We start from the raw sequence: 16,362 nt of genomic DNA, 5'->3' as shown, positions 1-16,362 counted from the left end.
CTGCGCATGGACTTCATTTACAAGTAAAGGTAAGACCATAATAAAGTTTTTTTTATTAAATGTGCTTTTCATGATGGTATCCTTATATCACACTCAAATTTATAAGCGCAGGCCTAAATTTACCGCATGCCTTTGGTAAGCGCCGGAGTGGGAAGAGGTTTTAAATTAATTAGCGCCCCGGCGGCAATTCAAGGAAATACGGTAAATGGAAATCAATTGAATGCGTACTTAATCTGTGGCCCTCTCAACACAGCGCCAATTTAACATATAAAAAGAAAAAGCAATTGTGTTTCAAAAACACTGCAATTGTAAAACAAATAACTACACTACAGTACAGTAGTTTTATGAATGGAATGCGGCAGGCAGATATCGCAAAATTCTCACGGCCAGCACTCTCATGAACGCACAACCTGTGTTTTGTAAAATGGTAATAATAATGTCAAATTAAAATGGAAACATTCACCTCTTACAACAGACTGGAGAGGACCTGAAATGATGTTTGGTTTGCTCTGATTGGCATCTTCCAGTCTCAATAGATCCAAGGTTTACAAGGAGCTAAGTTACCAAAGAGGAAAGGCTGGGATGGTAGCGAGTAATGGCGCGGAAAAAGCCGATATTTCTAATCATGTTATCTCTCGCAACCAGTGTTGCGGTAGCTACAACGGCAGGAGCAGCAAGGACATCGTTGTTTCAAAGCTCAGCTATGACAGAGACAGCCAAGGTTTGTTTTACAATGTTTGGGAAAAACAAAGCTATGTCATTCCCTAGCTACAGGGGGGCAAAAAATTATTTAGTCGGCCACCGATTGTGCAAGTTCTCCCACTTAAAATGATGCCAGAGGTCTGTAATTTTCATCATAGGTACACTTAAACTGTGAGAGACAGAATGTGAAAAAAAAATCCAGGAATTTTAAAGAATTTATTTGTAAATCATGGTGGAAAATAAGTATTTGGTCACTTCAAACGAGGAAGATCTCTGACTCTCACAGACCTGTAAGACCAGTGATAATCTCTCTCGGTCTGGGACTCCACGCAAGATCTCTTACTGTGTGGTCAAAATGATCATGAGAACGGTGAGCAAAAATCCCAAAACCACACGGGGGGATCTGTTTAATGACCTGCAGAGAGCTGGGACCAAAGTAACAAAGGATACCATCAGCAACACACTATGCCGACAGGGAAACAAATCCTGCATTGCCAGACGTGTCACCCTGCTTAAGCCAGTGCATTTCCAGGCCCGTCTGAAGTTTGCCAGAGAGGACATGGATGATACAGCAGAGGATTGGGAGAATGTCATGTGGGCGGATGAAACCAAAATATAACTTTTTGGTATAAACTCAACTGGTCGTGTTTGGAGGAAGAAGAATACTGAGTTGCATCCCAAGAACACCATACCTACTGTGAAGCATGGGGGTGGAAACATCATGCTTTGGGGCTGTTTTTCTGCTAAGGGGACAGGACGATTGATCCGTGTTAAGGAAAGAATGAATGGGGCCATGTATCGGGAGATTTTGAGCCAAAACCTTCAATCAGTGACACCTTTGAATGGTTGACCAAATACCTATTTTCCACCATAATTTACAAATAAATTATTTAAAATTCCTACAATGTGAATTCCTGGATTTTTTTTTACATTCTGTCTCTCACAGTAGAAGTGCACCTGTAGTGAAAATTACAGACCCCTGTCATCATTTTAAGTGGGAGAACTTGCACAATCGGTGGCTGACTAAATACTTTTTTGCCCCACTGTATCTCTCGCAACCAGTGTTGCGGTAGCTACAACAGCAGGAGCAGCAAGGACATCTTTGTTTCAAAGCTCAGCTATGATAGAGACAGTCAAGGTTTGTTTTCCAATGTTTGAAAAACAAAGCTGTGTCACTCCCTAGCTATAGGCTAATAATAGCAAGTTACATCTGATGTAAAAACTTACGGTTTTCACTGCAACATTACACCTATGCCATCTAGCGCCTCGTAAATGAAACTATGCTCGCAATTTAAGCATAATAAAATGCAGAGAGACAGCTTGTAAGTTAAGATAAGGCAAGTTGAGGTAGCACTGTATGTACCCAGCTCAGTGGACTTTGATTGACTTTGATCATTTGAGTATTGTCTGACTGGTTCTGTCCTCTTCTCCTTATCACCCTAGTTTCTTCACTTTAATAACTAGCACATTTGCAAGTGTGTGGGATATTGTCAAGAGTGTATTATCTAGGTAAAGACCCTCAAGATATCTGTATTCTATTACTTGTACTAATACTGTAAATAGTGACGTACTCATAGGGAGTCTGTTGAAAACAATGGCCAGTTTTGGAGGGTGTATTTGGTGCCTGTGCTTGAAGGATTGGTGTGGTTTCGAGTGCGTGTGCTAACGATGGCTTTCTGAAAAAACTAAATTAGTAATTGTTATTAGGTTTCCCCATCTACGAATGTCTTGGTGACCAGCCATCACAAATAAAATTGGATCACAAATAGATTTGATTCTACATGTTCCCCCTCAGTCATAAACAGAGGTGGGTAGAGTAGTCAGAAATTGTACTCAAGTAAGAGTACTGTTACTTTAGAGATTTATTACTCAAGTAAAAGTAAGGAGTAGTCACCCAAATATTTACTTGAGTAAAAGTAAAAAGTATGTTGTGAAAAAACTACTCAAGTACTGAGTAACTGATAAGTAACCTGTTTGTTTAATGATTACAGCAACAAGTAATGCACAAAAACATAAAAATAGCAATGAGCAATTTTAGAGCCAGGAATATCTCTTAAGCAACTAAAACAATAATATATATTAAATAATAATACATGAAAATAAAAAAAATTAAGGCACATTGAGCTTATATAACTTAATAGCACCATAGGCTCGGTAGGCATTCATTGATTGATTGAAACTTGTATTAGTAGATTGCACAGTACAGTACATATTCCCTACAATTGACCACTAAATGGTAACACCCCAATAAGTTTTTCAACGTTAATCAATTAATTAATGACCAAGTCGAGGTGTTCTACCTCATATGTACATATACATACACAGTGTATGTATATATACATATATATATATACATACATTTATATAGACAGTATATAATTTATGTTTTTATTTTGCCGTTTTGGTTCACATGTTAAAGGTGTTTTAATGAATATACATGCATGCTTAACACATAGACTCCTATCTTTCATGAAAACAAGAATATAAGTTGGTGTATTACCTGATTCTGATGACTTGTATTGATTGGAATCAGACAGTATAGTGCTGATAATGTCCATGTTTTCAAATGGAGGAGAAAAAAAGTTCCTCCTTTCTGTCTAATACCACATGAAAGTCGTTGGTTTTTGGCATCTTATTTGTCCAGCTTCCATATTCGTTTTTATACACTTTACAAGAAATTCATCGGCGGCAAACTCCGTACCTTGCTAGCTTGTTTGCGCTGGCTTTCAGAGACTCTTATTTTGTTAGCGCAGGCACGATGGAGCGGCACTCTTATTGTGAAGACAGGAACTGTGCGATCAGTCTTTAGGCTTTTGACGGGAAGTACGGTTGAAATAAAAAGTCTTTTTTTCCTTTACACTTTTGATTGATTGATTGAAACTTTTATTAGTAGATTTCACAGTGCAGTACATATTCTGTACAATTGACCACTAAATGGTAACACCCCAATAAGTTTTTCAACTTTTTTAAGTCGGGTTGAACGTGAGACGGTCATGTGACCGCCTGGCTCTGTTTGATTTGTCCAACGTCACCAGTGACTGCATGTGATTGGTGAAACGCAGGCATGCGCAGATCTTACTTTAAATGTGTGTCTGACAAAACCAAAACAAACATTAACAGATCGACAAAAAAAAGTAGCGAGTAACGAGCTGATTGTAGATAAATGAAACGGAGTAAAAGTAGCGTTTCTTCTCTATAAATATACTCAAGTAAACGTATGTAGCATAAAAACTGCTCTTAGAAGTACAATTTATCCCAAAAGTTACTCAAGTAGATGTAACAGAGTAAATGTAGCACGTTACTACCCACCTCTGGTCATAAACACATTTTAACGCACCTTGCCTGCCAGAGAATAAGAACACAGAGCACAAGGGGTTGATGTTGCCAACTTTGTCTCCATATTAAATGAGTATCAAAAAAGTGACTTTCGGCAAATGTGATGGACTCTGAGACTTCAGAATAAAAGCATGTTTCGCTCTTCTCAGCGATGGGCCCCTCCCCCGTCTAAAAGGGCGTAAGGATAACAAGGAGGCGGACAATCCCGATCTTTTTATTTTAAGAACAAAGTAAACTCACTGCACCCAGTCATCCTCCACCTAGGCCAGCACCCAGGCACATTCATTCATTCATTCATTCCACAACAGGAACGTTTCTCGGTTTCCGTGCAGATTTGACATACAATAACCAAAGTATAAGGTAATAAACTAGAATGTATTCCCCTTTATGACGAGCAAGCCTCAGGTGTAGAACCTATCTACTGTATATAGGGAGAGAGGGCAGCTCTTTCTGAGGTCATTGGAAACCATTTAGACCCGAGGTGTCAAACTGGTTTTCACTGAGGGCCACAATGCAGTTTTGGTCGCCCTCAGAGGGCTGCTTTTAACAACGGGTAATATATGAATTTATATGTGTGTATGTATATATCTTACATTAACAATATATCTTTTTACAAAAGCTGCAAAGAAAATATATAAAAATGTAACTTTAAAAACTGGCAGCTCAGTCACCAGAATTTGAAAGTAGAAGCAGTGTTTTTTACAGCATATAACAACATGAATACATGGACTGGAATGGAAAAACAATACCACTCTTTTTAGCAGCAAGTTTATTTTTTTTTTTACTGTAATATCTTGTTTTTTTGTTTGTTTTTTAATGTTTTAGTGTCTTACTGTATATGAAAAAAAACTGTACCAAAGTTGATTTTACGTTAAAAAAAACCTCAATTGATTGATAACTTTTTTTGAAATCATAAGTCAAGCAGATATTTAAGTACAGTATTTATCTTTATTTTAAAATAACAATTTTTGGAATACATAAAACATTTTGATTTTGATCTTATTGAATTTGAACAGATATGCAATTGCATGCAGTACATTATTTTAATGTCAAAAAGGAAAGAACAAATATATTTTGTAGGGGTGTGGGAAAAAATCGATTCGAATACATTGTGCGATTCAGAATCGATTCTCATTTTTAAAAAATCGATTTTTTTTTTTTTATTGATTTTTTTTTTAATCAATCCAACAAACCACTACACAGCAATACCATAACAATGCAATCCAATTCCAAAACCAAACCTGACCCAGCAACACTCAGACATGCAATAAACAGAGCAATTGAGAGGAGACACAAACAGGACACAGAACAAACCAAAGGTACTGAAACAAAAATGATTATCAACAACAGTATCAATAGTAGTTATAATTTCAGCATAGCAGTGATTAAAAATCCCTCACTGACTTTATCATTAGACATTTATAAAAAATTTAAAAAAAGAACAATAGTGTCACAGTGGCTTTCACTTGCATCGCATCTCATAAGCTTGACAACACACTGTGTCCAATGTTTTCTCAAAGATGAAATAAGTCATATTTTTGGTTCGTTTAATAGTTAAAACAAGTTTACATTATTGCAATCGGTTGATAAAACATTGTCCTTTATAGTTATAAAAGCTTTTTTTATAAAAATCTAATACTCTGCTAGCATGTCAGCAGACTGGGGTAGATCCTGCTGAAATCCTATGTATTGAATGAATACAGAATCGTTTTGAATCGAAAAAATATCGTTTTTGAATCGAGAATCGCGTTGAATCTAAAAAATCGATATATTATCGAATCGTGACCCCAATAATCGATATTGAATCGAATCGTGGGACACCCAAAGCTTTGCAGCCCTAATATTTAGTAAGAAAAGATTAAGCATTATATTAACTCATATTATTTCCAGGCCAGATTTGGCCCTCTGGCCTTGAGTTTGACACCTGTGCTTTAGAATATTCAGAAGTTGTCTTCAACCATGAATTGATTAACGTGGACCCCGACTTAAACAAGTTGAAAAACTTATTCAGGTGTTACCATTTAGGGGTCAATTGTACGGAATATGTAATCTACTGTGCAATCTACTAATAAAAAGTATCAAAATCAACTCCTGTGGCAGTTACCCTAATGTTTTTGGATAACCTTCTAATTGTTGTCTTTATTTGACTATACAGTACATACACTCACAAGTGCTTTTCCCAAAGTGACACTTTCTCTCTTTTTGCTATATCCCCTTCTTTGCTATTCCTGCCATTTTGTGCCATGAAGCAGACAGGCAGACGGAGAGGCCGAGGATGCAAGTTTGGCTAACGAGGAAGAGGTCGTACACATTAAGATTCCCTCTAACTATTATAGTATACCTCCTGCAATTGTATCTCTAAACAATGGATGGTTTCTATATCCAGGGTAATAACTATTTCCTTCTGTCCCGGTAGGCTGTGGTGAATGAGAAAGACGAAGAGGGCATGTGGGAAGAAACCTATAAATCATTTACTGACAGCAAACCTAATGGTAAGTCATCTACTTTGGCTGTAAACTTTTTATTTTTTCAATTAAATTCAAGATTTACAAGCACACATTTTGGTTGAAATGATTCAATGTTGAGAAGGAGCAGAGCTTGTTTTTCCACCCTCATGCCCTCAGCAGCATTTTATAGCGAGTCAAGTGAACCCCAGAAAACTTCCCCATAGGGCAGGGGTCAGCAACCCGCGGCTCTGGAGCCACATGCGGCTCTTTGACCACTCTGATGTGGCTCAGCCGCATACTTGCCGACCGCCCGGAAAAGTCCGGTGAATTTCCAAATTTCAGAGTCTCTATCAGAAATCTCCCGGGTCAACATCTTTCGATTTTCAACCACACATCGACTTTGAGGGCGTGCCGTGATGACAATGCCTCTAACATCCTTTCTACGTGTCATTGCGCCAGAATTTTCACCTTGCTATCTGCGTGCCGGCCAGCCGTCCTGTCACATTTTGGATGCGACCTCTATCTGAACGCTTACGCTACTGCAAGGCATACTTGTTCAACAGCCATACAGTTCACACTGAGGGTTGTGATATAAACAACTTTAACACTCTTACTAATATGCGCCACACTGGGAACCCACACCAAACAAGAATGACACACATTTCGGGAGAACATCCTCACTATAACACAACGTAAACACGACAGAACAAATACCCAGAATCCCATGTATCCCTGACTCTTCCGGACGACGTTATACACCCCCGCCGACGCACGAAAGGATGGAGGTGGATTGGGGTGGGGTTGGTGGTAGCTGGGTGTATATTGTAGCCGGAAGAGTCAGGGATACATGGGATTCTGGGTATTTTTTCTGTCGTGTTTATGTTGTGTTATAGTGAGGATGTTCTCCAGAATTGTGTTTGTCATTCTTGTTTGGTGTGGGTTCACAGTGTGGCACATATTAGTAAGATTGCTAAAGTTGTTTAAACGGCCACCCTCAGTGTGACCTGTATTGCTGTTGAATAAACATGCCTTGCAGTCTCTTACGTGTGTCTACAATAGCCACGTCAAACAATTCTTTGGGCTGGCAAGCTATTTGTACAAGCTATTAAGGGCGCTAGCGGTTGTGCCATCATTGTACGCCCTTATTATTGTTCATTGGATGAACACCAACGTACATTTGAGAGAATAATTACTCTGAAATTTGGGAGTCTTCTGGGAAAATTGGGAGGGTTGGCAGGTGTGACGCTGTCAAGCGGCATTCATATAAAACTTGTGGGCCGCACTAACATTACATTTTCATATTAAGGTGCAGGCCGTGTGTGTAAGACCCCTGGTTTATACATAGCACAAAATAAAAAAAAAACTCTGTATGCAGTATGACTTCATTATAAATTTCAAAAGAGTTATGTGGCTCCCATTGTTTTCTTTACTTTGTGAAACGGGTCAAAATGGCTCTTTGAGTGGTAAAGGTTGCCGACCCCTGCCCTAGGGAAAAAAGCTTGGACTGTGCAGGGTGGCCGTCTGTCTCGACCAGCTGCGTTGAATAGAGAGTCAGAGTTGAGGGAGTGTTGATAGAAAGAGAAAAAACATAGTTTGAAGTCCAAAAGGAGTAGTGAAGCAGAGCCCATGTCCCATGACTAGAATCATGCTTTGTGAACACCATCTTTAACTGGCTCATTTTAGTACATTGCTTAAGTTGGTTGCTTCATCCATTCCACAGTGTCATTCCACATATACTAAATGCAGACAGTACAAGCAACTGCTTTAAATTCAGTCCATGCCTAAGATATTTTTCCTTTTCTTGTTGAAACACAATTTTTGCGGTTTGACAATATACGAGAGCTGTAAATTTCAATATTTTAGAATTGATGAACAAAGATTTTGTGCCTTCCCTGTATCCAGCCTTCTGGATCATTTATTCTGCAGTACTTTTGTATTAATTTCCCCCATATTTCCACACAGTAGCTCGGGGTATGGTAACACCAGAAACAGTACATGAGCGACTTTTAATTCAAAATGTATTTTTCCTTTTGTTCAATATTGAAATATTTCTTGCACCTTAAGTGTGGATTCCAATTTATCGGGTTTTTGGGATTAAAAATTGCTCCGGAGTATACGTGGCACAGGACGAAAATGCATAATATACATATATAAGTCGCACTGGAGTATAAGTCGCATTTTTGGGGGAAATGTATTTGATAAAATCCAACACCAAGAATAGACATTTGAAAGGCAATTAAAAAAAATAAAGAATAGTGAACAACAGGCTGAATAAGTGTACGTTATGAGACATAAATAACCAACTGAGAAGGTGCCTGGTATGTTAACCTAACATATTATGGTAAGAGTCATTCAAATAACTATAACATATAGAACTTGCTATACCTTTACCAAACAATCTGTCACTCCTGATCGATAAATCCCATTATATCTTCTTCCTCGATGCCGCTTCTAAACAACTCTGCCAACTCCAAAGATATGCGCCGCTTCCTCTTGTCGTTTTCTGCTGCATATTTCACTACGTCCAGCTTGTAATCTGCAGTACATGATTTCCTTTTCGGTCCAATTTTTGTTCAGCCCTTCTCACTTTTTATAAGTTACCGCCAACGATGAAATGATCCATTTTAATAGCTACGGCAGTAGCATATAACATATAGCATATAGCAGTTAGCATTCCATGACCCACAATGCACTATTGCCATGACCCTCCCCTGCCAAATTCTTATTGGTTGACATGTATGTGACGATTGCTGACGTGTGTGTGACGATTGCTGACATTTTCTTGGTCTCTTCCGTGAATGAGATAAATAATATTATTTGATATTGTATAATCTGCGGTACATGATTTCCTTTTCGGTGTCATTTTGTTCAGCCCTTCTCAGTTTTTATAAGTTACTGCCAACGATGAAATGATCCATTTTAATAGATACATCAGTAGCATATAGCAATTAGTATTCCATGACCCACAATGCACTTCTGCCATGACCCTCTCCCGCCGGTGACGATTGCTGACGTGTGTGTGACGATTGCTGACATTTTCTTCGTCTCTTCTGCGAATGAGATTAATAGTATTATTAGATATTTTACGGTAATGTGTTAATAATTTCACACATAAGTCGCTCCGGAGTATATGTCGCACCCCCGGCCAAACAATGAAAAAAACTGCGACTTATAGTCCGAAAAATACGGTATCTTAATGTCATAATCCCTAAAAATGTGTTTTTGGTGCTATGTCAATGTCTATACCTTCTATTTGTGTTTCACTATTTTTAACTTTTTCCAAATAACTTATCTTATTATTTTAATTTTACTTAAAGGAAAATGAGTTCCACCCGATTTTAGCTGAGATAGGCGCCAGCACCCCCCGCGACCCCAAAGGGAATAAGCGGTAGAAAATGGATGGATGGATGGAAAATTGGTTTATATCAAAGCGTCTTTTTGATTTGTTCATTTTGACCACTACCGTTTTATTGATTTCTGGGTTTTCCCCTGATCAGAATGCATTAGTGTCACCTACAAATAGTATAGGCTTTCGGTTTTTTGTGCTTTTATAACACCTAGGTCAGGTGTGTCCAAACTTTTTCCACTGAGGGGCACACAGGGAAAAATTGAAACATGCGGGGGCTTTTTTGATTTTTTTCATTTTCAAACCATAACAAAATATATGGATTCCTTTTTTTTTTTTTTTTTTTTTTTTTTAATACCTTTAGGACTCCCAGGGACCATAGAGGGTCTCCGTCATTAACATGTTAAAAATAAGTCAATTTTTTTTATTTTTTTTTTTTTTTTATGTAACGCTTACAGTAAATCTGTATATCAACTTCAGGTTGATATAAAGTAAAAAAAAAAAAAAAAAAGATTTTATGCCTTTTCAGTCAAAGTCAACTTAGTTTTTTATAGTAAAACTGAAATATGCAGTATTTCCCCCATTCCCCAAAACATTCAGAACGCAAAGTTTGATCTGAAGTAATTGGAGCCCTAAAAAGATCAATAATGCAGGACACCATTGATTTAAATGTATTATTATTTCTGAGTAATCACAGTGAAAAAATAAATAAAATCCCACTAAATATCTTTGGGATCCAAAAGGTCCCCCATTCACAAAGTGATACATTTTTATTATTGCTTGTTTTACTTTCAACACTTAAATTACGAGATCAACTTCAGATGTATCAGTCGATTTTATGTTTGAACTACTATTTTGTTGATTTTATGCTCTTTTGTCAAAGAAAACACAGTTTTATATGGCTACCACACAGTATATGCACATAATATTTTCCACTTAAAACATTATAAAGTGAAACATTTGAAGTAATTGGAGCCTTAAATACGTCAATAATTCATCCTAATAAAAAATATTTTTCAACTTTTTTTTTTTTTTAGCAATGGCAGTAAGAGCAAAATAAAGAAAAACAAACAGCCTGCATGGCAGCTTTGTTTCAATGATGTTCCATAAATTCTTTTTTAAATTTTTTCAAAAAGATTAGAATTAGTTTTTACTCTTCTTTTTTCCGAGTGAATTTTGAATTTTAAAGAGTCGAAATTAAAGATAAACTATGTTTCAAAATCAAATTTTCATTTTTTTCCTGTTTTCTCCTCTTTTAAACCGTTCAATTTAAGTGTTTTTTTCATCATTAGATTTCGGTTAATCGGGAAAAATTACTAATGATGTTCCATAAATTCTTTTTTTAATTTTTTCAAAAAGATTCCAATTAGTTAGTTTTTCCTCTTCTTTTTTTCGAGTGAATTTTGAATTTTAAAGAGTCGACATTGAAGATAAACTATGTTTCAAAATCTAATTTTCTTTTTTTTCCTGTTTTCTCCTGTTTTAAACCGTTCAATTTAAGTGTTTTTTTCATCATTAGATTTCAACTCATTCTACTTTTTTTTTGTGTTTTTTAAATTTATTTTTGCAATAGCATATCCAGAATGTGTGGCGGGCCACTAAACAATTAGCTGCGGGCCGCAAATGGCCCCCGGGCCGCACTTTGGACACCTCTGACCTAGGTATGGATTATATTAAATTGTGTTTTTTCGGTTTTATACTGTACACTGGAGTTCTGCTTATGCTGGGCTGGGACCACATTCTAAAGCGCTCATGAGAGACCAGCTGAATACAACAACAATAACAATTGCAACGAGGAATAATGAAGTTAGTGAGCATGTTTAACCTGGTTGGTTTTATTACAGGTCCAACGGCTATAGGTTTAGACTTTTCATTCCCAGGGGTAGAACATGTCTACGGCATTCCGGAGCATGCTGACACACTCCGACTTAAAACTACTGAGTGAGTAGCAAGCAAAATCTGCACACATTAGAGCAAATATTTTACAGTCGAATTTTCTGCTTGGGATTTGTGTTTCCGTGTGTGCGTGTGTGCGTGTGTGTGCGTGTGTGCGTGTGCGTGTGTGTGTGTGTGCGTGTGTGTGTGTGTGCGCGTGTGTGTGTGTGTGTGTGTGTGTGTGTGTGTGTGTGTGTGTGTGTGTGTGTGTGTGTGTGTGTGTGTGTCTGAAAACACCTTTCAGAAACGGAGATCCGTATCGGCTCTACAATCTGGATGTGTTCCAGTATGAGCTGGAAAATCAAATGGCACTTTATGGCTCCGTACCCGTTATGTTGGCCCACAATGCCCAGCGGACTACAGGAATATTTTGGCTCAACGCTGCTGAGACCTGGGTTGACATTAGCTCCAACACTGCAGGGAAGGTTTGTGCCTCCTCTTTATGACTTTGCTAGATGCCATGTGCCAGTATTAAGGGTGTAAGACTTACCAGACTTGGTACATGTGTCGTTAGTCTATTTATTCACCGGGCTTTACTCCTTTCTCTCCAGACTGTCTTTGGAAAAATGCTGGATTATGTGCAAGGCTCAAGTGAGACCCCACAGACAGATGTGCGTTGGATCTCTGAAAGCGGCATCATTGATGTCTTCATTATGCTCGGCCCGACACCAAATGATGTCTTTGCGCAGTACGCCTCCCTGACAGGTATGCTAACTGGCCAATGATCATATTCTTTATGTATACCCTGTAAACCAGCAATCTGACGTACAATATTATGTTTATACTAGACATTTTAGGTCTTGGCTGTTTTTTGTTGTTGTTGCGAAAAGCTGTTTTGATGAAATGTTTATTAAATGTTTTGTAGTGTCTAATATATTAGTAATGAAGTATCTTTAGATCAGGGGTCACCAACGCAGTGCCCGTGGGCAACAGGTCGCCCGTAAGGACCAGATGTGTAGCCCGCTGGCCTGTTCTAAAACAGCTCAAATAGCAGCACTTACCAGTGAGCTGCCTCTATTTTTTTAATTGTATTTACTTAATAGCAAGCTGTCTCGCTTTGCTCGACATTTTTAATTCTAAGAGGGACAAAACTCAAATAAAATTTGAAAATCCAAGAAAATATTTGAAAGACTTGGTCTTCACTTGTTTAAATAAATTCATTTATTGTTTTACTTTGCTTCTTATAACTTTCAGAAAGAGCATTTTAGAGAAAAAAATACAACCTTAAAAATACCTTTTTACCTTTTAAATTCCTTCCTCTTCTTTCCTGACAATTTAAATCAATGTTCAAGTATTTTTTTTTTTAATTGTAAAGAATGATGAATACATTTTAATTTGATTCTTCATGTTAGCTTCTGTTTTTTCTATGAAGAATATTTGTGAAATATTTCTTTAAACTTTTTATGATTAAAATTCGAAAAAATTATTCTGGCAAATTTAGAAAATCTTTAGAATCAAATTTATATCTTATTTCAAAGTCTTTTGAATTTCTTTTGAAATTTTTGTTCTGGAAAATCTAGAAGAAATAATGATTTGTCTTTTTAGAAATATAGCTTGGTCCTATTTGTTATATATTCTAACAAAGTGCAGATTGGATTTTAACCTATTTAAAACATGTCATCAAAATTTTAAAATTAATCTTAATCAGGAAAAATTACTAATGACGTTCCATAAATACTTTTTTTATTTTTTTCAAAAAGATTCGAATTAGCTAGGTTTTCCTCTTCTTTTTTTCGGGTGAATTTTGAATTTTAAAGAGTCGAAATTGAAGATAAACTATGTTTCAAAATCTAATTTTCATTTTTTTCCTGTTTTCCCCTCTTTTAAACCGTTCAATTTAAGTGTTTCTTCATTTATTCTCTACAAAAAACCTTCCGTAAGAGAAAAAAAATGTACGACGGAATGACAGACAGAAATACAAATTTTTTTATATATTATATATAGATTTATTTATTCAAGGTATATTGAGAAAATTGGCTATTTCTGGCAATTAATTTAAGTGTGTATCAAACTGGTAGCTCTTCGCATTAATCAGTACCCAAGAAGTAGCTGTTGGTTTCAAAAAGGTTGGTGACCCCTGCTTTAGATTAACCCAGTAAAAAAATGTTTTACTTGGTTAAAGAGCAGTTATAAATACACAAGAGAAAATATGTTTCCCCTAATAATAGACAAGCAATGAGTTTCATTTGGAAATGACTAACAAGGTCTAAAAGCATTTGATTTGCTGGACTGTGTTCAAGGCATGAAACAGCTAAGTTGTTGCCATCTGTGGCACCAAGTTACATCATGCAGTATGTTCATGGCTGTGCATTTTCAACCCTAAACTTACATTGGCTGACTAGAAATTAGACAAACAGTGTTTTTTAAGATTTGGAGTTGTCGCCGTGTTTAAACTAAAACTACTGTATTGAAGCATATTAGACACACTTGATATTTTATCATCAACTAAAAGTGAGACAGATTTCTTTGTTCTGTGAATTGTATCCTAGAAATTACCAGATACTGATTGAGCTAAAATCTTTTTGTGAATTTTTTATAATTTTATTTAAAAACACATCTTTGTGGTTTTATTCGTCATGTGTATCATTTCATCTTGTTCTCATCAAATGATGCCTTTTTAATCTGTTTTTGCATTTTTAATTTAAGTTTTTTTGTGTTTTATTTCTACAATGTGCCACAGGCCTTTTAAAAAAGAGCCAAATACTTAAAAAATATCAACAATGCTTTGTGGACTTGGGTGATATTGTTGGCCAGGAGAGTAATGGCCCTTTCATGGAAAATTTTAGAGACCTAGACTCAGGAGAAGCATGTCCGAACTACCCACAACCCTTCCATGAGAGAAAAAATACACATAAAGATAAACTGGACCTTTTCTGGCCAATCAGGGACCATTTTGTTTTGTATATATTTGGGAAAAAATGTATCAAATGTTTTGGAGCCCGAAGAGTATGTCTAAACCAAGGGTCTCAAACTCAATTCACCTGGGGGCCACTGGATGCAGAGTCTGGGTGAGGCTGGGCCACAAGAAAATATTTCTTTAAAACATTTTTGCATACGCCTCAGCATGTCTAGTTGTATAATGACGCTTCAAATTGTATCCCTTGTGCTCCGCAACTTTCTCTGTGCAAATAAAACACGTCAGAGTGCCCCTGTACTCAACAAAGAAATATTGCATCTCCCACTTTTCCTGGAATTATCTTTGCTCATCACTAATATTTCTCTTCACTGCATGCGTTGAAAAAGACATGTTTGGGGTTGTAGTATATATATTTGTATTTAGCCGGCGCACGGAGAATAATGTTATTTCCGCTTTTCCTCCCTACAGCAACATGGCTGTCGGCGAATAATAGTACCGAGATAGTGAGCGCAATAAAGTGATGGCTTCCGTAGTGTTATCCAGCATCATATAGAAATATATGTAGTGTTCATCGTGTGAGGCAATGCAAATTAAACAATAAAAAAAAACAGATAACGATTTGAATTGGTCCAGGTTATCGGGACTATTATTACTGACGGACAGGTGTCGTGGTGTGACCGCACGTAAGAAAAACCCTCGTCTCCATGGCAACGTCTCTGTCGCTTTCACTCGTTTGCCGCTTTTCCACTAACGCAGGGGTAGGCAACTCAGAACGTTGAAAGAGCCATTTTGGACCCAAATAACACAAAGCTGTCAAGCGCCATTCATATAAACCTTGCGGGCCGCACTAACATTAAACTTTCATATTAAGGTGGGGGCCGCAAAATAACGTCTCGCGGGCAGCAAATGGCCCGCGGGCCGTGTGTCTAAGACCCCTGGTCTAAACTAAAGCCTTCCGCAGTCCAAAAATTCTTAACATCTTTGCTTTTCGTGCATAACCTCCTTGCATGTAAAACAGACAATAATTGACATTCCGATTCGACGCGAACACTTGCCATTTTTTGTTTTTGGTTTGTGTATGGGTGTATGTTCATTTCTGTTCTGCAAAAAAAGAATGTCTGTCGGCCACACTCTGTCCACCACTGGTCTCAGTGCCTCGTCAAGAAGGCAAAACGATGGAAGAGTGTCTCCAAGCTTTTTCATACTTTTGGAGTACACGATCCACGGTATAATAATGCACATTGTACCAGAGACAGTTAATACCAATATATTTGAGAAAGGTATATATATATATATATATATATATATATATTTTAGACAATACCGCCATACCAGTTTCTTTTGCGGACACAGTAGCTGAGGGTCCAGCTTGTGTCCGGAGTCGCTACAGCGCAATGTGAAGTGAATTATATTTATATAGCGCTTTTTTCTAGTGACTCAAAGTGCTTTACATAGTGAAACCCAATATCTAAGTTACATTTAAACCAGTGTAGGTGGTACTGGGAGCAGGTGGGTAATGTGTCTTGCCCAAGGACACAATGGCAGTGACTAGGATGGCAGAAGCGGGAATCGAACCTGCAACCCTCAAGTTGCTGGCATGGCCGCTCTACCAAACGAGCTATGCCGCTTGTAAACACTAACACCTCGCTACAATAGCCTTCCTGCACATCCAACGTGCTTGCACTGTGGCTCCGGCGGTTGGTAGGGGCAGGCGGCGGCTCCTCCTTAATATCCATCCA

At 37.4% G+C, this 16,362-nt stretch overlaps 1 protein-coding gene across 4 annotated transcripts in view; it reads left to right on the top strand.

The window, feature by feature from the left end:
- The window catches only part of ganabb (glucosidase II alpha subunit b), a 61,027-nt gene that overhangs the window by 18,865 nt on the left and 25,800 nt on the right, over positions 1-16,362 (top strand). The window contains exons 6-11 of one of the 4 annotated variants that reach the window (XM_061900169.1): positions 2,146-2,211; positions 6,291-6,339; positions 6,455-6,530; positions 11,676-11,772; positions 12,011-12,191; positions 12,318-12,471. In XM_061900169.1, coding sequence (XP_061756153.1) covers positions 2,146-2,211; positions 6,291-6,339; positions 6,455-6,530; positions 11,676-11,772; positions 12,011-12,191; positions 12,318-12,471 — 623 coding nt within the window. Of the gene's footprint in view, positions 1-2,145; positions 2,212-6,287; positions 6,340-6,454; positions 6,531-11,675; positions 11,773-12,010; positions 12,192-12,317; positions 12,472-16,362 lie in introns of all 4 variants that reach the window. The other 3 variants (XM_061900168.1, XM_061900171.1, XM_061900170.1) reach the window with 3 other exon arrangements.

The sequence above is a fragment of the Nerophis ophidion genome, linkage group LG05, assembly GCF_033978795.1.
Source record: "Nerophis ophidion isolate RoL-2023_Sa linkage group LG05, RoL_Noph_v1.0, whole genome shotgun sequence".
In the NCBI taxonomy this organism is placed as follows: Eukaryota; Metazoa; Chordata; class Actinopteri; order Syngnathiformes; family Syngnathidae; genus Nerophis; species Nerophis ophidion.
Note: the sequence above shows the minus strand (reverse complement) of the source record. Positions and strands in the feature narration are given on the sequence as shown.